This window comes from Callithrix jacchus, chromosome 1, assembly GCF_049354715.1.
Source record: "Callithrix jacchus isolate 240 chromosome 1, calJac240_pri, whole genome shotgun sequence".
NCBI lineage: Eukaryota > Metazoa > Chordata > Mammalia > Primates > Cebidae > Callithrix > Callithrix jacchus.
In genome coordinates this window covers 181,131,567-181,152,990 of record NC_133502.1, presented here as the reverse complement: position 1 = coordinate 181,152,990, position 21,424 = coordinate 181,131,567, and the positions used below count along the sequence as shown (strand labels likewise).

The following is a 21,424-nucleotide window of genomic DNA, read 5'->3' as shown; positions in this document are numbered from 1 at the left end:
GAATCGCTTGAACCTGGGAGGTGGAGGCTGCAGTGAGCTGAGATAGCTCCACTGCACTCCAGCCTGGGCAACAAGAGCGAAACTCTGTCTCAAATAAAAAGACCCTGGGGTTCCCAGGTTGAAGATCAACATTAAGAAAGCCTTGTCTGGGTGTGATGGCTCAGGCCTGTAATCCCAGCATGTTGGCAGACCAAGGCGGGCGACCAGCCTGGCCAACATGGTGAAACCCTGTGTCTACTAAAAATACTAAAGTTAGCTGGGTGTGGTGGAGCACGCCTGTAGTCCCAGCTATGTGAGAGGCTGAGGCAGGAGAATCGCTTGAACCCGGGAGACAGAGGTTGCAGTGAGTTGCGAACAAGCCACTGCACTCCGGCCTGGCGAGAGTAAGACTCCGTCAAAAGAAAAAAGAAATCCTCGGATTAGAAATGATATTTAAAATCTGAGAATTTGCCTCCCAGAGAAAAGATGTGGCTGGGATGTGTTGGAGGGTTGCCTACCTTGAGAAGCCTCTATGTGGCAGCACCCTCATTTGGTGGCTTTGAGGCTGGTTTGCTCACTAGTTTTCAAATAAAGACACAGAGGAGAATGACAAATAGCATTTTGAATTTAAAATAGATCAGCATATAATTTGCAGAGAGAAACCAAAGGATACACAGAAAGGCCGAGTGAGGAGTTTGGCTGAGAAGCTCAGCGGCCTGTGTTCCTGCAGTCTACCCCCTCGCCCACCCAGAAGGCTCCCTGTTTCCAGAGGGAGATGACCTTCCAGAGTCAGTCCTGCGGGAGGAGTCCGTCTTGGTCTGCCTGATTAACAGGGCCCCAGCACTGAGGAGGCGGGGGCAGGCTGGAGTAATGAACCATTGGCTCTTCCTGCTGTCAGAGGTCCCAGAGAGATAATACTGCTGTGATGAGACATCAGGCATCCCAAAAAGAGCAATTAAAACTCATGTTTGGAATAGAAAATGAGGGCTTTCAAAGCGCGTCACTGTCATGCTTTCTGCAGGAAATACACGGGCCGTTCTGAACACGTAATGGGCAGAGCCATGGAGTCGACCCTTAGCCTGGAGTCTAAAATATTGTCTTGTAATGTGGGTTTGTCTTGGCAGGTGAGGGCTTGAGAAGAGACAGGGTGAGCGTGCCCTGGGAGGAACAGGAGGAGGAGGAAAAGGGGGAGGAGGAGGGGGAGGAGGAGGAGGGGGTAGGGGGAGGGGGAGGAGGGGGAGGAGGAGGAGGGGGAGGAGGAGGAGGAGGCCCCAGGTAGAAGGTCACTGAGGCTAAGTGCAGACTAACGTTGACTAATGTAAAACGAGGGACTTTCACCAAAAACAATTAACCTAAGACTTGAATCTGAGGTCCTCGAAGCAGAATCTGCCTAAAAATGGGGAATATCAGGGTTGGGGCAAGACAGGGAGTCCTTCTGGGAATTTTCCACTATGTCAAGATGGCTTTTTGTGGCAGGCGAGGGAGGGTCTAGGGGTGGGTGTAGTTGCCCATCCGCAGGGTGCCTTGGCGCACGGCACACTCTTCCCAGTGGGCTTTCAGTGCTCGCTGTCGATCGGCCTCCGTGGGGAACGTATCGAGTTGGCGACCCACCTGTGAACAGAGGGACGAGTGGGTGGGCAAGGGGAGTCTTTGGTGCCGCTCACTCCAGTTGCTCCCCTTGCCCCCCCCCCACTTCCATCTTAGAGTAATGATAAAAATAGCTGTAAGAGGGAGGAAGTAACAGCAAGGGCTGGGAGCCTCCTGGTGCTGAGCGCAAGGCAGAGAGCAGTGGCTGCCTGGGGGAGGTGTTCGTTTGCTGGGGAACAGCATGCAGAACAAATGTCACCGGACCATGACCAGAGCACCATGCAGTGGGACCTGGTAGCCAGTGCCCTTCACACACTGCTTTTCCATCATCACAAACCCCAAACAGGCCGGGCACAGTGGCTCACGCCTGTAATCTCAGCACTTTGGGAGGCCGAGGCCGGTGGATCACGAGGTCAAGAGATCGAGACCATCCCGGTCAACATGGTGAAACCCCGTCTCTACTAAAAATACAAAAAATTAGCTGGGCGTGGTGACATGTGCCTGTAATCCCAGCTACTCAGGAGGCAGAGGCAGGAGAATTGCCTGAACCCAGGAGGCGGAGGTTGCGGTCAGCCGAGATCGCGCCATTGCACTCCAGCCTGGATGACGGAGCGAGACTCTGTCTCAAAAAAAAAAAATGCAAACAAGCCACCCTCTCCAAGGGGGACCTCCTGGCCCTGTCTGTACTCCCTTGCTGGGAATTAGGTCACTTCCCTCCTGCCCAGTGGCAGCCACCATAGGAGTCAAGAGCTGAACCTCAACAGCACCAGAACCAGAGCTCAAGAACAAATCAGAAAAAAGAAAATGCAATGGAGACAGATTCAAGGAGTGGGAGCCTCTTGAGTTAAGATTTTGTGCAATTGGTATCTCAGCCTGCCCTTTCTTCTCAAGAAATGGTGGTGGGTGGAGACCCTGCCTTGTTTCCTGGTGTCCACTGTGTCTGTTACATCACCTCCAAGTGCCACAAAACCCATCCCATTAACTGAGCACAACATTCTCCTTACATGGCATTTCTCCTTTGGGATAACCTAAGGGCGGCACGGGGTGGAAAGGGTTTGGGCTCACATGTTCATTCACCCATCTGGGCTTCTATGCATCCGTTAATTCATGAAATGCATGTTTATTAATACAACTCTGTGTCAGATGCAGGGGATACAGCAGTAAGCCAGAGACCTGGGTCTAGCCTCACAGAGCTTTTAATCTAGAGGAGAGCAGACAACCAACAGTAACTACACAGCTATTTCATTATAACGGACAGAGGGCTGGGGAGTGTACAGTGAGAACAAATCATGTGGTCCTGGGGAAGAGATACCTGCAGGGGGTCTTGATGCATGAGCTGGGGTTCGAGGGCAAAGGGGGTAGCATGCATGCTGGCCCTGGTTTGTGAGGGGATGCAGTGGCCGAGGTCGAGGGTGGGCAGGGCAGGTCCATTTTGGATTTGCAGGAGCAGCTGAAGGCTTCAGGATAAAGCAGGACCCATGCCTGGGACAGCCACAGGGTTCTTATCAAGAATCCAGGCCAGGGTTGGCCACCCCTGAGTGGTTAGCTAAGCCCATGGTGCTGCAGGTTAGGGTGACAAAAGGTGATGGAAAAAGAAAATGGGGAGAGGGTAAAATATGAAGAGGCGGTAGAGGGAAGATGAAGAGGGGAATAGGGAACGTTTTTGAGCTCGGGGCCCGGTGGAATTCCCCTCGGACTGTGCTTACCATTTCACAGACGAGGGAACAGAGGCCCAGGGCAGAATGTGGTTCAGGGAATTGGTGACCCCCAACCTGTGGGCTCTTTTTTTTTTTTTTTTTGACTTGTAGTCTCACTCTGTCACCAGGGCTGGAGTGGAGTGGTGAGATCTTAGCCCACTGCAACCTCCCCCTCCTAGCTTCAAGTGATTCTCCTGCCTCAGCCTCCTGAGTAGCTGAGATGACATGCACGAACCACCACGCCTGGCTAATTTTTGCCCAGCCCCAGCCTCAGGTTTCAGATTTTTTGGATTTGTCTCAGAATTGCATTGGGAATCTTGCAACTGAAGGAGTGGTCTGAGCCCAGCCCAAAAGCTACTGAGGCCGCCAGGTCAGAGCCTGTAGCACAGTCACCCCGTGCCCACCTGGCCCCAGGGCTGAGTGTGTGCTGTGTAATTCATTTCCGTTAATCAAACCACGATCGTGTTCTCAGCTCAATCTCAAAGTTTCAGAAAAATGTCCAAGTAGCCTCACAAGACATGTTGAGAAGAGAGAAGGTCCTATACAGAGCGCAGGAGGAAAATAGGCCATGGACAAAGGACACCGTTGGGACCTTCGGCGAGTGGTGGCCTGATCTGCACTCTGTGACATGATCTTCCTGAGGCCCATGGCTCCTAAAAGGCAGCTAGAGGCTGGGCGCAGTGGCTCACACTTGTAATCCCAGCATTTTGGGAGGCCAAGGTGGGTGGATCACTTGTCAGGAGTTTGAGACCCCATCTCTACTAGAAATACAAAAATTAGCCAGGTGTGATGGTGGGTACCTGTAGTCCCACCCACTCGGAAGGCTAAGGCAGGAGAATGGCTAGACCCCAGGAGGTGGAGGCTGCAGTGAGCCGAGATTGTGCCACTGCACTCCAGCCTGGGCAACAGAGTGAGACTCAGTCTCAAAAAAGGCAGCTAGAGATGCTTAGGAAGACAGGTGCATCAAACCTCGGGGGCTCCAGGCATGCAGCCACCCTGGTGTCCAGACAGCTTGGACCTGAGGTCTCCATGGCCTTCAGTGGCATTCAGATTGGCAACTGTGGTGTCTCTGGTGGCCAGTCACCAATGGTGCCTTCTTGTTTTTTTTAGGCCACAGGCGTTTTTTTCACATACATATTTTTCAAATGGTAATAATAACAATTTATATTTGGCTTTGCAAAATGTTTAGCATGTGAAAATAACTATCTATGTTGCTACAGTGTCACTGTAATGAGAATTTTTTTTTTTTTTCTGAGTCAGGGTCTCAGTCTGTCACCCAGGCTGGAGGACAGTGGCACAATCACAGCTCACTGCAGCCTCAAACTCCTGGACTCAAGGGATCCTCCTGTCTCCCCTCCAATAGCTGGGACTACAGGTGCAAGCCACCATGCCTGGCTAATTTTTGTATATTTTGTAGAGACAGGGGTCTCGACATGTTGCCCAGAGTGGTCTGGAACTCCTAGCCTCAAATGACCCTCCTCCTTTGGCCTCCCAAAGTTAATTTTACTTTTTTAAAAAATGTTTTTAAGAATCTTGAGCCAGGTGCGGTGGCTCAGGCCTGTAATCCCAGCACTTTGGGAGGCCGAGGCAGGTGGATCATGAGGTCAAGAGATTGAGACCATCCTGGTCAACATGGTGAAACCCCGTCTCTACTAAAAATACAAAAAATCAGCTGGGCACGGGGGCACGTGCCTGTAATCCCAGCTACTCAGGAGGCTGAGGCAGGAGAATTGCCTGAACCCAGGAGGCGGAGGTTGCGGTGAGCCGAGATTGCGCCGTTACACTCCAGCCTGGGTAACAAGAGCGAAACTCCATCTCAAAAAAAAAAAAAAATCTTGAGGTAAATCGATCTACATAAGCTGCAAAACCTGCATTTTTTTGGTAAAATTTGATGAGTTTGGACATATGCAGACAGCCCTGAAACCATCACTACAATAAAAAATAATGGCCAGATAAGGTGATTCACACTTGTAATCCCAGCACTTTTGGGAGGCCACTTTGGTAGGTGGACTGCTTGAGCCCAAGAGTTAGACCAGCCTAGGCAACAAATAATCCAAAAATCAGCCAGGCATAGGAGACTGCAGTGAGCCATGGTCACACCACTATACTCCAGCCTAGAGAACAGAGACTCTGTCTCCGAAACAAACAAACAAAAAAAGTATCCATTCCAAAGCTTCCTCATGCTCAGTTGGTTTTCCATGGTTTTGTTTTTTGGAGACTTTTCTTGGTAAGAACCCTTAACATTAGATTTGATCTCTTAGCAGTATGTTCAAGTGCTTGGTATGGAATATGCTCTGTTGTTAACTCTAGGCACAGTGCTGTACAGCAGGTCTCTAGAGAGTATTCGCTTTGCACAAATGAGATACACCCCTTGGATAGCAGCTCCCCATGTCCCTGTTCCCTAAGTCCCTGGCAGCCACCTTTCAGTGGCATGATCTCGGCTCACTGCAACCTCCGCCTACCAGGTTCAAGCGATTCTCCTGCCTCAGCCTCCCAAGTAGCTGGGATTACAGGTGCCTGCCACCACACCTGGCTAATTTTGTATTTTTACTAGAGATGGGGGTTCTCCATGTTGGTCAGTCTGGTCTTGAACTCCTGACCTCAGGTGATCCGCCCGCCTCAGCCTCCCAAAGTGCTTGGATTACAGGCATGAGCCACTGTGCCCAGCCAATTTGTGATAACTTGTTAGAGCAGCCCCTAGAAGCTAATACAATCCTCAAGCCATTCCCTGGGCAAATCAGCAAGCAGAGATGGTGGGCGGGGCTGTGGTGGGTGGGGCTGTGGCTGGCCAGGCTGGTGGCAGGAGGCTCACTAGCACCCACTCATCTCATATCCCAAGAAGGCAGCTGGAGGACTAAAGCCCCGAGGAGCTGCTCAGCCTAACCACACAAGGACAAAAGAGAACACCTGACGGGAAATTTTTTTGGTTTCACAATTTCCCTTTCCTTAGGAACTTCACTGAAGCAGAAGCATTCACCCATCCATCCATCTAAAAACTATTTATTAAGCACCAACTGTGTGCCAGCAACTGCTAAGCACACCCCCACTGCACTTCAGAGTTCCAAGTTCCATCTTCCCCTTGGTTTTCTAAAGGGCTGTTTTGGGCACAAGAGACTCCCTCCCACCTCCCCGTGACTGACCACACCCATTTTAGCACCTACTGTGTGCTGACATTGGGAGAGGCAGAAGGCAGGTCGCCTGTGCCCTCTGATGTGGATGACTTCCCATTCCAACTGGAATCTCACGGAGTTAATTCACCCCAGAGGGGAGCTCAAGGAAGGGTTCAGCCTCTGTGAAGCAGGGTCTGCTCCTGGCCTGTTTCCTGAGGGACCCCCAGTGCCTGGCATAGAACCTGGCATCTGAGAAGTGTTTAAACAAGGTTGGGTGGGCGACCAAATGTATGAATGAATGATGAGTGAAGGAAATTGAGAGAACCTGCCTGCCCTCTCTGCTGGCCAGCCAGGGCTTCCCATGCCAGGGGGTACTTGAATGTGCCCTGGAAAAACTGGGATGAGGGAGGTGGGAGGGACCAGAAGGGAAACGGATCTACAGAGGTCAGAGGAGGCAGTGCCACCTGGGCCCATCGAGGCAGAGTCTGGAGGCGAAAAGCAAAGGAGATGCTTAGTGTCTGGGCCTGGTGGACTCTAAGGAAAGCAAACTTGCAGAAGCGTTTACCCCAGGTGGGATGAGCCCTTTAGAAAGAGAAGGGAGATGGGGCCTGTTCTGTATCCACGAAGTCTCCAAATTCCTAACCAAAAAAACAGTGGTCGGTGGAGAGGGGAGTTCCAGTCCTTGAAGGGCCTGGCAGCTGGATGCTTCTCTGCAAAATTTGTCCTGGAGCCCAGCACTGGCACGTTCAGCCCCTCACCAAGAGCAACTCTAGGACAAGAACAGACCTGCTATTCACCGGGGGCTGTGCATGTCTTTCACACAAGCCTCAGGACACCCTGGGGAGGCCAGAAACATTGTTGCCTCCATTTTACAGATAGGAAAGTGGAGGTCCTAGAAGGTAAGTCATTTGCCCCGTTTCACAGATAGAACCCAGGGCTGTGAGACTCCAGACCCCAGGCCCTTCATCAGGAGCACCACTGCCTCTTATTAAATGCTCCTGGAGTCCGTGAAGTCAAAGTGGCTGGCTGCAAGGTCATGTCTCCCACCCCACGTGTGCACTCCCCACTCTCAAAGCAGCTCAGCCACGTATGAGGAGCCTGATTACAAGTCAGGCCTCAAGCCCTTGTGTGGTCACGACCCCATGGACCCCTGGAGTCAAAGGATGAAGAGCTATGGAGCAAGGAATTCCTTCTGAGATGCTTCTAAATTAAGCCATCTGCGGTCTGTCTCTGCCTGGAGCTAAGAAATTGTAACGGCTTTGGCAGGAGACAGCTTTGCTGAATGGAGCTCTGAGTTGCTCTAAGGTCAATGCAGGTAAATAAGAGGCAAGTGCCACAGCCTCTAGCAGCCCTGGGAGCCGGGTGGGCGGGCGGGCGGGCAGGCGGGCAGCTTTATCCCGGTTGGTGAAGGAGCTGGTCCTGTTTGAATGGGAGCATTGCACAAATCTAAATAGTATCGCAGAAATAAGGATGGAGCCCTGCCTGTCACACAGTGCCCTGGAAATACACCAGTGAGGAAGGCAGAGCCCACATGGACCCGGCGAGATGTCTTGGGAGGTCACTAAACACACTATACCTGTGATTGTTGGTGACATTTAGACAAGAGCTATTTTTTTTTTGAAACGGAGTTTTGCTGTCATTGCCCAGGCTGGAGTGCAGTGGTGCAATCATGGCTCACTGCAATCTCTGCCTCCTGGGTTCAAGCGATCTCCTGCCTCAGCCTCTTGAGTAGCTGGGATTACAGGCATCCACCACCATGCCCAGCTAATTTTTTGTCTTTTTAGTAGAGACGGGGTTTCACCATGTTGGCCAGGCTGGTCTTGAACTCCTGACCTCAAGTGATCCACCTGCCTTGGCCTCCCTAAGTGCTGGGATTACAGGTGTGAGCCACAGTGCCCAGCTGACAAGAGCTATTTAATAAGATTGCGGACTGGGGAGATCTAACTCCATCTGGGACTCAGGAAGGACTCTCTGGGGAAGATGGAGGAGCAAGCCAGGGGCAAAGGAAGGGGTGAAGGAGGAATGGGGGTGAATTCGAGGAAATGAGAGTAAGCCATTGCTGCTGGGAAGAGCAAGATGGGGGAGGGCAGATGAGTAGCTACTAGATCCTATATGAGATTTCTACTCCATGTGGCTAGGGAATCATAGCTCCCTCCTGGGATAATATCCCTTTCCTCTCTGCTACTGCATCGGAATAAAACATTCCCAGAGAGTTAGGTTTGGAAGACACCTTAGGGATATTCAATCTCCAACTCTCCCATACTACAGATGGAAAACCCAAGGTCTGAAGGTGAGAAGTGACCCTCCCAGCTCTCCTGCGAGTCCTGGGCAGAGCTGAGATCAGCTGCCAGACAGCAGGCCCCTTCCTAAGCACCGCAGTCCCCGAACAGAGGTCTCGTGTTGCATCTAGAGCCCTGGGCCCCATTTCCTAACTCATGTGAAAACATCTGTGCTTTTCCAATCCACTTGCAATGAACCAACTTTTCATTTAATCGGTATCCTTACTTGTACCTTTGACATTTCACTGTTTACTCTGTTGTTCTTTTTCTAGCATCTAGGGTCGTTGGCTTAGCTAATTACCATTCATCTTTCTTTTTTTCTCCAATATTAGCATTTATATAACACAGCATTAGCAACTGTGTTCCCTCTAAATTCTCTTTTAGCTCATCTCACAAGTTTTGAGTATATTTATTTTTGCTCAGTTCCCTTTTAATCTAATTTCTGTTTGGATTTCTCCTTTGATCCCTAAGTTGTTTATAAGCGTGATTTTACATTTCCAGGCAATTTTCTCAGTTACGTTTGTTACTGATTTCTAATTCAATTTATTTGGTGCCAAAGTAATCCTCACAAGTCAGACCCTTTGGTATGTATTGAGATTTTGCTTTGTATTCTTGCTTGAAAAGTCTGTCCTACTTTCAATGAAAAATCCCCATGTGGAATGAACTGGTGCTATCCTAGAGAAGGTGTCCATGGGTCCTGGGTTGAGGCTAAGACGCAACCCTCATCCTTGTATTTCTGTATTCACGATTGGACTCAATCCAATCCACTGTGTGTCAGAGATGGGGCTAGGCCCTGAGATGCAGTGAGAAACTAGTAATAAAAATAAAATCACACAATGAAATTCTTCAATTAGAGCTGTGTTCAGTATCAAAAGAAGTACCAGGTTCTGTGAGAGTTTATAATACAGAGACTCCAACTCTGATTGAGGCCAGAGAAGACTTCCCTGAGGAAACAGCACACACGCAGATGTGCAAAGAGAAAGAGAAGTTGGTGCTAGGGGTTCCACCGCAGCAGAAGAAGGGGCAGAAGAAAGGAACAGGGGGTTCCCAGAGCGGAAATCGGATTGGCCAATCAACGGGACAGTATGCGCAACCCAACCCGTCATCAGGGACTAGCACATTAAGCAAGAGAAATAAGCATTTCACACCCATCGGATTGGTGATAATGGCGGGATTAATAATGGCCCCACCCAACATGGCAGTCCCAGCCACATGCAGCTATTTCAGTGTCAGTGAACTAAAATTAAACAAAATCTAAAACTTAGTTGCTCAGTTGCACTAATCCCTTACCAAGTGCTCAGTAGGCCGGGTGCAGTGGCTCACACCTGTAATTTCAGCTTTTTGGAGGCCGAGGTGGAAGGATCACTTGAGCTCAGGAGTTCGAGACCAACCTGGACAACATAGCAAGACCACCACCTCTACAAAAAAAAAAAATTAGCAGGGCATGGATGGACCCATCTGTGGTCCCAGCTACTGAGGAAATTGAGTGGGAGGATAGCTTGAGCCCAAGAGGTAGAGGCTGCACTGATCTGTGATCTTACCCCTGCACTCCACTCTGGGTGACAGAGTAAGACACTGCCTCAAAAAAAAAAAAAACCCCAAACCCCAAGTGCTCAATAGCAGTGCACAGGTGGATGTAGAATTTTTTTGTTTTTTTTTGAGACAAAGTCTCACCCTGTCTCTCAGGCTGGAGTGCAAAGGTGTGATCTCAGCTCACTGCAACCTCCGCCTCCCAGGTTCAGGCAATTCTCCTGCCTCAGCCTCCCAAGTAGCTGGGACTACAGCCACGCACCACCATGCCTGGCTAATTTTTTTGTATTTTTAGTTGAGACGGGGTTTCACCATGTTGACTAGACTAATCTCGAACTCGTGACCTCGTGATCCACCTGCCTCAGCCTCCCAAAGTGTTGGGATTACAGGCGTGAGCCACTGTGCCCGGCCAACATAGAACATTTTTATCAGAAGCTTACATTAGACAGTGTTGTTCCAGAGCTGTCAGAACCCGTGTGTATAAATCTCAAAAACCTAACGTCGCATGAAAAAAAAGTTACAGAAAACTTACAGAATGGAACCTAAGCGTGATTTCCTTGATACAAAAAAATTAAAACATATAAAACACCTCCCCATGTTGCTCCAGCATATGTGTGACTCTGCTTAGACAGAAAGGTGCGGAAGGAAAAGAATGTTCTTGGAGGTCATGTCAACCTCTGCCTCTGGGAGGGAGGGGAGCGAGCACAGGCAGGGAAGCAGAGAGGATTTCACTTTTATTTCTATAGGACTATTGCCTTTTCTTCTTTTTCATATGAAAACATAAATGGGGGTTCAAACTGCGTTTGTGGGAGGTGACCTGGGGTGAGGGGAGGGCCTCCTCATGCCACACACAGTTTAGAAAGAGTAACTTTGTTTTATGAGTTCCACTTATTGGAGATTTGGGTAGGATTCCAAATGTGGATACAAAGCTTTGCCAAAGGAACCTTAGCCGCCAGTGGTTGGTGACATTGGCTGATGTATGTGACTTCCCAATGGCTCTTCCTGTTGGGCACATCCAGCTTCACAGGGGCTTATATTCTCCTCAATGCCTGAGAAAATATCCTAGACGCCTCACCCTCTACCTGGGGTTGAGATGTTGGCCGCTGTCCCTCGTGGGTGGCACCAGCCTTCTGCTGGGCTGAATGGGTCTGGTCCACCCATTCAACTGAAAAGTGGGCTGCCTTTGCCTTCTTCCCCTTCCCTCTTTCCTTGCCTTCTTAGCCGACGCCTCTGCCGCAGGTGGGGGGTTCAGGCAGCCACAGTCCTGGGGCTCTTCATGTGGGGAGGGTAGGGGTTGTTCATTTCATCTTGAGCCTCCTGTCCAGTGTCATGCCTTGCTGTTGCTTGCGAAGCCATCCCAGAGATACGTGGAGAGGGAGAGAGAGAGAGAGAAAGAGAGAGAGAGAGAGAGAGAGAGAGAGTGTGTGTGTGTGTGTGTACACACACAATGGCCAGGAGAAACCAAATCCAGCACTGCACAAATTCACAGGTCAATCAGATTTTCCACTGGTTGTGTCGCCAGGCTGGAGTGCAGTGGTGTGATCACGGCTCGCTGCAACCTCTGCCTCCTGGGTTCAAGTGATTCTCCTGTCTCAGCCTCCTGAGTAGCTGGAATTTTTTTCTATTTTAATAGAGATGGGTTTTCACTATGTTGCCCAGGCTGGTCTCAAACTCCCTGAGCTCAGGCAATCTGCCCTCCTTGGCCTCCCAAAGTGCTAGGATTATGGGTGTGAGTCACTGTACCCGGCCTTCCACAGTACTTTCTGAGTCCAGGTCCCTGATCCAGTCCCACTGCCAGGGCAGCTGAGCCAGTGGACATCTCCTCCCCATGCACTGGCCACATGGAGGTTCCCTAACTGGACACTGAGACCAGTGGTCTGGAGACTGAGAAGGCAAAAGGGAGGATCTGGGGGGAAAAAACAGATCAAGAAAAAAAAAAATCTGCCAAAGAGCTAAAAAAAAAAAAAAAATGACAGCCTTAGAGATTTTAGTTTAGTTTTTTCTTTTTTTAAGGGACAATTTCTCAGGTGACTGGGAGAGAGATTTTGCTTTAAAAGATTGAGAGGCTGTCTCCTCTAATGAGAGGCACTTGAAAATTATGGATCAGTCCCAGGTCAGTAATTCCTGTCAAGTTCAGGGCAGCTGGAGGTCAGAGGCCCCGGTAGAACACAGATTCATGCAGGACGTGGTTGGAGAGCAGGCTGGGTCCTCAGCTCAGATGTAGCAGGTTGTCATTTAAGTAATTAACAAGGGTAACAATCTCTCCTGAGACATCTGGTCCCCTAGATTGTTTTTCTGTCACTGGCTCTCATTTCTCTGTGGTCCAAAAATAGATGATCAAGGACACAGGACCCGACCCTCCCTGCTGACACATGCTGCGATTTCAAAGAACAGCCAAGCTCAGCTTGGAAAACAAACTTCCTGCCTTCCTGCAAGGTCTAATATAGGTTCTCAAATGGTGCCGGCACCACTCTTGAACCGCGCCCAGCCTGGGGAATGGGGAGGAGCAGGGACCTTGAGGGGATTGGGCAGGGGACCACTCTCATTTGATGGAGGAGGAGACTGAAGCTCGGGAAGGGTAGGACACTGGTCCAAGGACACCCAGCTACTAAGTGACAGAGCCTGAACAGGAATACAGAGCTGTGCTCCATGGACTGACTGCAGGGCTGGCGGGACTTGCTGGAGCAGAAGGAAAGCTAGGCATTCGTGCCTTTGAAAATGACAATCGATTTGCTCCTTCGAGAAGCCAGACCAATGGCTCCAGGTCATTCGCAAGGATTAGCGAAGGCCAGTCAGAAGCAGTTGAATTCAAAATTGAACAATGAAGCTGTTTGCTAGACGCTAGTAGCAAAATAATTGGGTAATGCCAGTCCCAAGGTGGGGTGTGCGTGTGAACGTCACATAAACCTCAGGTCAGCTTCTAAGCTTCTTCAGCCTCCAAGTTCAATACTTTGCAGGTGAATGAGTTATAGTGGAGAACACAGCAGACCCCCCTCCTCTGAGGCCAGAGCTCGGTGGCCAATTATCACCGTGTTCCAGCCCCCAAAGTCAGAATCTAGGTGATGATCACTCATCTGATCCAACTGGGCTATTTTTTTAAAAGTTACTCTTTTTAAAAACAGCTTCATTGAGAAATAATTCACATACCATAAACTTCACCAATTTTAGCATGTTCTTAGGATTGTACAACCACCTCCACACTCTAAGTTTAGAACATTTTCATCACCCCCAAAAGAAACCTCACAGGCATCAGCAGTCACTCCTATTCCTCTTCCCTAGCATCTGGCAACCACTAATCTGCTTTCTGTTGCGGTGGCTTTCCCTACTTTGGACTCTTCATGTAAATGGAATAATACAATGTGCAGTCTTTTGTGACTGGCTGCTTTCACTCACTTAGCACCATGTTTTCAAGGTTCATCCACGTCACAGCATGGAGCACCGCTTCATTCTTTTCCAGGGAATAGTATTCCTTTGTTTGGATGGACCACATTTTTGTTATTCATTCTTCGATGGCCCTTGGGTTGTTTCCATTTTTGACTATTATGAGTATGCTGCTAGAACATTCATGTACAAGTTTTTGTGTGGATATATGTTTTCATTTCTCTTGAGTGTATACCTAAGAGTAGAATTTCTGGGTGATATGGAAACTCTACGTTTAACCTTTCGGAGAACTGCCAAAGCGTTTCCAAACTGGCTGCAGCATTTTTGATTCCCACCAGCATGTACTGGTGTTCCAATTTCTCCCCATCCTTGCCAACACTTGTTATTGTCTGTCATTTTTATTCTAGCCATCCTAGTGGGTGTGAAGTCCCATCTCACTGTGATTTTGATTTGTGTTTCCATGGTGGCTAATGATGTTGTTGAGCATCTTTTCATGTGTTTATCTCCTTCAGAGAAATGTCTATTCCTATCTTTGCCCATTTTTAAATTGAGTTATTTATCTTTTATTACTGATTTTTTTTTTTGGACAGAGTTTTGCATTTACCACCCAGGCTGGAGTGCAATGGCACAATCTTGGGCTCACTGCAACCTCTTCTCCTGGGTTCAAGCGATTCTCCTGCCTTAGCCTCCCGTGTAGCTGAGATTACAGGTGCTAGCCAGCATGCCCGGCTAATTTTTGTGATTTTTTTTTTTTTTTTTTTTTTTTTGAGACGGAATTTCACTCTTTTCACCCAGGCTGGAGTGCAATGGCGTGATCTCGGCTCACTGCAACCTCCGCCTCCCGAGTTCAGGCAATTCTCCTGCCTCAGCTTCCCGAGTAGCTGGGACTACAGGCATGCACCACCATGCCCAGCTAATTTTTGTATTTTTAGTAGAGATGGGGTTTCACCATGTTGACCAGGATGGTCTTGATCTCTTGACTTTGTGATCCACCCGCCTTAGCTTCCCAAAGTGCTGGGAATATAGGCATGAGCCACCTCACCCGGCCTATTTTTGTGTTTTTAGTAGAGACGGGCTTTCACCATGTTGGCCGGGCTGGTCTCCAACTTGTGACCTCAGGTGATCCTCCTGCCTCTGCCCCCCAAAGTGCTGGGATTACAGCCATTAGACACTGCACCTGGCCTTTATTACTGACTTATAAGAGTAATTTATATATTCAGTGACTCAAGTATTTTATCAGACGTGTGATTTGCAAATATTTTCTCCCATTCTGTAGGTTGTCTTTTCACGTTCTCAATAGTATTGTTTGAAGCACAAAAGTTTTCAAAGTTTGATGAAGTCTAATTTATCTATTTTTATGTAGTAGGCTATATATTTTCTCCTTTTCTATAAATATCATCTTAATGCATTTTAATAGCATAAAAAGATAAGCAATGTTAGGAATACCTAGCAATTTATTCTAATGACCTCTCAAAGGCAGGGATGGCAGTACCATTTCGTTTCACTTGGCGCTGATAGACTGGTGGTAGCTGATGGCCACACTCTGTTATAAAATAGTCTAAGGCTGAACCTAGGCAGGTGAAAAAGGTACACAACGATTGATTTGGAAGGTCTGTCATGGGCACAGGAGGGAGGTACAGCGCCACGTTTTCACTCTGAAAGATCAACATGGAGTCTCCCATGGTAACAATGATACTTAGAAACTCAGACTGGGGGAGGAGACATCTGCAGGTTCCTCTGCCCTTAACTCTCTCCCTTTTATTATCTTGGAGATGGAGTGTCACTCTTTCGCCCAGGCTGGAGTGCAGTGGTGCGATCTCTGCTCACTGCAACCTCCACCTCTCAGGTTCAAGCAATTTCCCTGCCTCAGCCTCCTGAGTAGCTGGGACTACAGGCACATGCAACCAGGCCTGGCTAATTTTTTGTATTTTAGTAGAGATGGGATTTCACCGTGTTGTCCAGGCTGGCCTCAAACTCCTGAGCTCAAGCAATCCGCCTGCCTCGGCCTCCCAAAGTGCTAGGATTACAGGCATGAGCCACTGTGCCTGGCCACCTCTCACACTCTTTATGCAACCTCAGGTCGCCTGTGCCTGGGATAGCTAGCCGGTAGGGTGGAATGACGGGAAGATGCAGAGATCGAAAGAAAAGCGATGAGGAGGCCAGCAGGGGTTGGGGAAGGTGCCACACGGACTCCCTGCAGCCTTGTAAGTTACAGAGAGGCCCCGATTTGCATGGGATGCCAGAACAAAGCAAGGACTAACAAAGTTCCCATAGTCGGCTCGGGGAGAATAATACTGCCCACTTTGAAAAAATCGGGAAGGGAGGCAGCTTTCGGAAACTGCCTAACCCCGGCCTGTGAGGCAAGAGTGAGATCCCTGATGAAATCTTGAGCGTGACCCTAAAACTGTCTTCAGCCTTGAGTCTGGCTGGGACTGCCTGCTGCCCAGCGCTCATGCCTGACTGGGCTGGGGTCCAGCAGGCTCTGAGAGTTGACCGACTCCAGTGTGCACTGGGCTTCCTCTGGTGCCCCCACGGCGGTGGCTCTGGTTCCGTCGGGAGCCCTGGAAGCCGTGGAAGCGTCCATCACCTTGGCCTTGCATCTTAGCTTCTCTTTGAAACACCTCAGCCCAGGAAGAACGTCAGGCTGGCAGCTGCTGTGCGGGGGCCAGGTACAACTTGGGGCGAGAGAAAGACCCCTTCCCGTTTCCCGTCCGCACCTCGGAGCCCTGTCCAACACACGCACCCAACACACACCCTGCACACGCACACCCCGGGATGCAAATGATAACCGCAGAGCCATCACTTGTGAAGCTTGACAGAAAATAATGAGAAACACTAAATCTTTTATAAGGTCAACACTTGCCTTAGCCGAGCAGCTGTCAAACAAGAAAAGAATTTAGCGCTGGAGCCACGAAACTTCCATCGGCTCATTAAACCCAACAGGGCCCGGGCCTGGCGTGGCGGAGGAGACGCGGGGCCTTCCGTTTTGTGTCAGTAATTTGCGGCGGAGGAGGCAGAAGAAACAGCCAGCGCCAAAGGGGCCTGGGGGCTGGCTGGGGAATCGTTAGCGCGCCAGGAGCGGCCTCGGCTCCTAATTGGAAGCATTGGGCATTATCAACGGAGGATTTGCCTCAGTTCCCTGACAGCTCGTGGGCCCAAAATGATCGCCCACTTGTCAGTGTAAAAGACCATTAAAAACAAACCATTTTGATTTAATTGGAGGCGGTGCACCGCGGGGCCAGGTGAGGGGCTCATCAGCCCCGCTCCCCCAAGTTGCTGCCCCCTCTCCCTCTGTGTGATGGGGCTCGGGGGTGGGGTGGGAGAGTGAGCGTGTTTTCCAGACTTTTCGCCTTTCAAAAACTGTCTGAGAAAGGAGTGAATGGGAGACGGAGGGAATTTCACAGCGACAGTGAGGCCGCTTTCAACGGGCTTGTCAACAAAGGCCCTGACAAGCTGAGCCACTGGAGGGGGGGGGGTCCCCGTTTTCTTTCCAGAACCTCCCTTGATGGGAGGTTGCTCAGCTCTTTCTTCTGGAGGGGTCCTGCTGCAGCCTGTCCACCTCCGCTTAGAAATATCAGCACACGGGAGGTCACAGCAGAGCCTGATCTTCAGTGGGGAGGAGGACTTTTTCTTTTTTTATCATGAGGGTTAAGAAGAAGTTAGGGAAGGGATTTTGTGGACAGAGACCCTGCTGAAGTGTCTTTGTGAATGGGACAGCCCTTAGAGATTTGGGGTGGTGTCTCAGCAGGGTTCTCCCCGTGGAGGCCAGGGTGCTGACCATGTCTGGTTGAGAATCCTACGTTGTCTCAGTAGGAAGAGGGCACCTGTATCGATATTAACTTAAACTCCTGGCAGGTCCTCCCACTGGGGCAGGTGCTTCCAAGCACACGGAGCATCTATCTGTGCGCAGAACCTGAGTGCAAGTGGAGTGGAGACTGCCTGGTGCCAGGGCCTGCACATTTCGCATGTTGATTCAGTATCATGTATGCCGTGGGTGCTTGATAAATATTAATTGGTACTTCCAGATCTCAGGTCTATATGTTTGCGTATTAATCTCGCCCCCGTCTCACAACGTGGAGATCTCATTTGTTGCTTTCTGCTTCTCTGACAAGACAACACACGTAGGACCGCACAAGGCTGGGGGGCGTGTTGGGGAAGGGGCGGGGAGGCACGCCGGCTGATTCCTCCATGAGTCTCCGCTGCTCGTTCTGATGAAGGATCGGGCTGGGAGGAGATACCAGATCCCTGGTGAGCATCAAATTCCAGAGCTCCAAATTTTACTGCTGAATTTGGACGATGGGGATTCCTTAATTACTTTCTCTGGAAATTTACCTGACAGTGCTTTCTCAGGTAGCACAAGGTGCTTATCCAGCCACATAGTTCCTCGGTTGACAGTCTTTGATTTTGTGCACGGTTGCAAATTAAGTCCTTTGCTGAGCCGTCCATGCAGTGCCCGTCAGGACTTTATTGCTCATTAATATAGGCTGTTGAACAACTCCTGCGTTACTGCCAGGGAATCTGGGGACACACTCAGATGTTTGGTGTCCTCAGCCCATGGGGATGGAGTGTTCTGCAGCGGGGTTTGGTGGTGTTATTCTCCTTTTATCTTATTGGAATAATGACCAGGAAGGATTTTTTTTCTGGTAATTTTTAAGAAGGAGTAGAACCTTTCTGTGGTTGATGAGGCTAAGCCTGACAAGTCACAAATAGGACTATCAGAGCTAAGTGTCCTCAGCTAAATAGCAAAGATGTTAATGCCATATTCTGGGCATGGGTCTAGGGAAATGTCAGCAGATAGGAGACCTTCAAAAGTCTTGGGGTAACTCTACTTTTAGAGGCACCAGATAAACACCCAACAAATCTTGGTCAGATGGTTGGATGAACAAACAGATGGACAGATGGCTGAGGATGGAGGGATGGATGGATGCATGGATGGTGGATGCATGGATGAATGGGTGGGTGGATGGATGGATGGACAGATGGATAAATGGGTGGGTGGATGATGGATGGATAGATGCATGCATGCATAGATGGATGGATGGATAGATGGATGAGTGGGTCAGGAGCCTGAAGATGAGGCCACAGAGCCCTTAGGAATGCATCCAAGATTCAGGCACCCTGAAGATCTCTGCTTTGTTGAGCTTAAACTCTAAGTGGAAGAAGTGTTTTATTTTCTTCTTGTACCCTGTCTCCTTCCAAATTATTTGAAGGCATCTGGTAGAGTGCATGCAATGTGAAACAAGGTATTTAAGGGCTGGGCACAGTGGCTCACTCCTGTAATCCTAACACTTTAAGAGGCTAAGGCAGGTGGATCTCTTGAGCCCAGGAGTTCAAGACCAGACTAAGCAACATGGTAAAACCCCATCTCTACAAAACATACAAAAACATTAGCTGGGTGTGGTGGCATGCACCTGTAGTCCCAACTACTTTGGAGGCTGGGGTGGGAGGATCACCGGAGCCTGGGAGGTCATGGCTGTGGTGAGCCATGATTGTGCCATTGCACTCCAGCCTAGGTGACAGAGTGAGACCCTGTCTCAAAAAAATAAATAAATAATTAGGGTTACATAAAGAATAGTCTGAACAAAAGTGCAGCAACTCCCAGGACTCTCAGGCCCCTGGGTTGAACAGATTCTAACTCTTGCTTAATTTCTGCCACATGAACCCAAATGGAGCACATTCCATCAGGTCGAGCATGTTTTTTTCCATAATAGAAGGGACAACAGCATATTTAATGATTAGGGACACAGGGTTTTGAGTTCCACAGATCTGAGTTCCAATCTTGGTCCTATCGCTTTCCAGCTGTGTGACCAGGAACCTCAGTTTCTCACCTGCAAAGTAAGGGTGATACTACCCATCCCATGGGGTCATTGCCAGGCCCCTGGCATAGTGCCTGGCACACAGAGTAGGCATTCAAGATGTGGTGGCTTGTACTGTTATTTTATTTTATTTTTTGAGACAGAGTTTCGCTGTTGTTACCCAGATTGGGGTGCAATGGCGCAATCTCGGCTCACTGCAACCTCCGCCTTCTGGGTTAAGCAATTCTGCCTCAGCCTCCCGAGTAGCTGGGACTACAGGTGTGCACCACCATGCCCAGCTAATTTTTGTATTTTTAGTAGAGATGCAGTTTCACTTGTTGACCAGGATGGTCTCAATCTCTTGACCTCGTGATCCACCCGTCTCAGCCTCCCAAAGTGCTGGGATTAGAGGCGTGAGCCACCGTGTACTGTTATTATTACTATCAGTGGTACACGGATCTGACTACAGCTTCTTCCTGAAATTGCCCTCCAGCAGTGAATTTTCAGAGATTCTTGTATTAAGTGATTCAAGTGGCACTGATGGACAGCTTCCATCACAATTTTATTTGGAAATATACAGAAATTTGGTGCAACTTGACAGATCTTCCACGAATGTGGGTAAGGGTAGAGAAGGCAGCATGGACTGGTGCAGACCATGGCACCTGGGTTGTTGCAATGCAGGGTCCCCCTTCCAACATTCAGAACACTGCCTAGGGTTCAGTTGAGACCCTGGTTGTCTATGAAGAAATGGTATCTGACTCTGGGAATTTGCAGGGCTGTCATGTGGAAGGGAGAGAAGGTGATTCCATGGGGCTCCAGAAGCAAGAAACACATGAGGAGGTGGAAGGTAGAAGGCAGATTTCCACTGCACTTGAAAGAGAGCTTGCTGTGGACTGAATGCGTCCTCCCAAAATCTGCACACGGTGTTTTGTTTGTTTGTTTGTTTGTAGAGACGGAGTCTCATTAAGTTGCCCAGGGTGGTCTTGAACTCCTGGCCTCAAACAATCCTCCCACCTCAGCCTTGCAAAGTGCTGGGATTACAAGCAGGAGACACCAAGCTCTGGCAACAACCCACGTATGTGAGTCCCTGACCCTCATATGTGAATCACCCGCATATGTGATGCCATTGGAGATGGGGCTTTGGGGCAGGTGATTAGGTTTAAATGGGGTCATGAGGGTGGGGACCCACGATGGGATTAGTGTCCTTGTAAGAAGAGACAACAGAATGTGTGCTTCCTGTCTCTCTTCATCAAGTGAGAACTTGGTGAGAAGGTGCCTTGGCCATAAGCCAGGAAGAAGGCCCTCACCAGAACTTGATCATGCTGGCACCCTGACCTTGGACTCGCCTCAGATCGAGGAGTAATAAACATCAGTTGTTCAAACTCCACAGTCTATGGAATTTTGTTAGAGCGGCCTGAGCTAAGAGAGGAGTTTATAACCCTTAGGGCTGTTTAACAGACAGAGGCTGTCTCCAACTGCACATTTCCCTTCGAAAGCACCATCATGCCTCATGTCAGATATAGGAAAACACATCCACCTACCACAGTAAACACATAACTGTATTTTGAACATAACTGTAAGAGTGGAGTTGACACTGATCCTGGAAGCTGGGGCAGGTGGCTTCTGAAAATGCAGGTTTGGTGGCCACCCCAGACCCACTAGATCAGAGTCCTGGGGGGCCCTGGACTCTGCATTTTTTTTTTTTTTTTTTTTTTTTGAGATGGAGTCTTGCTCTGTCACTCAGGCTGGAGTACAGTGGCACAATCTTGGCTCACTGCAACCTCGACCTCCCAGTTTCAAGCGATTCTCCTGCCTCAGCCTCCTGAGTAGCTGGGAGTACAGGCACACACCACCCTGCCCAGCTAATTTTTGTATTTTTGCTAGAGACGGGGTTTCACCATGTTGACCAGGCTGGTCTTGAACTCCTGACCTCAAGTGATCCTCCCGCCTTGGCCTCCCAAATTGCTTGGATTTCGGGCATGAGCCACCACACTCTGCATTTTAAACGTCTCCTCAGAGGACCCTAAGGCACAGCCAAGTTTGTGAATAACTCATGTACAGGAGCA

General features: G+C 49.4%; 1 protein-coding gene across 1 annotated transcript in view; it reads right to left on the bottom strand.

The window, feature by feature from the left end:
• Positions 1 to 594: 594 nt before the first annotated feature.
• Positions 595 to 21,424, bottom strand: part of CFAP77 (cilia and flagella associated protein 77) — a 160,088-nt gene continuing 139,258 nt past the window's right edge. Inside the window, exon 6 of the mRNA XM_035261255.3 lies at positions 595 to 1,590. Coding sequence (XP_035117146.2) covers positions 1,468 to 1,590 — 123 coding nt within the window. The 3' untranslated portion in view covers positions 595 to 1,467. The remainder of the gene's footprint in view (positions 1,591 to 21,424) is intronic.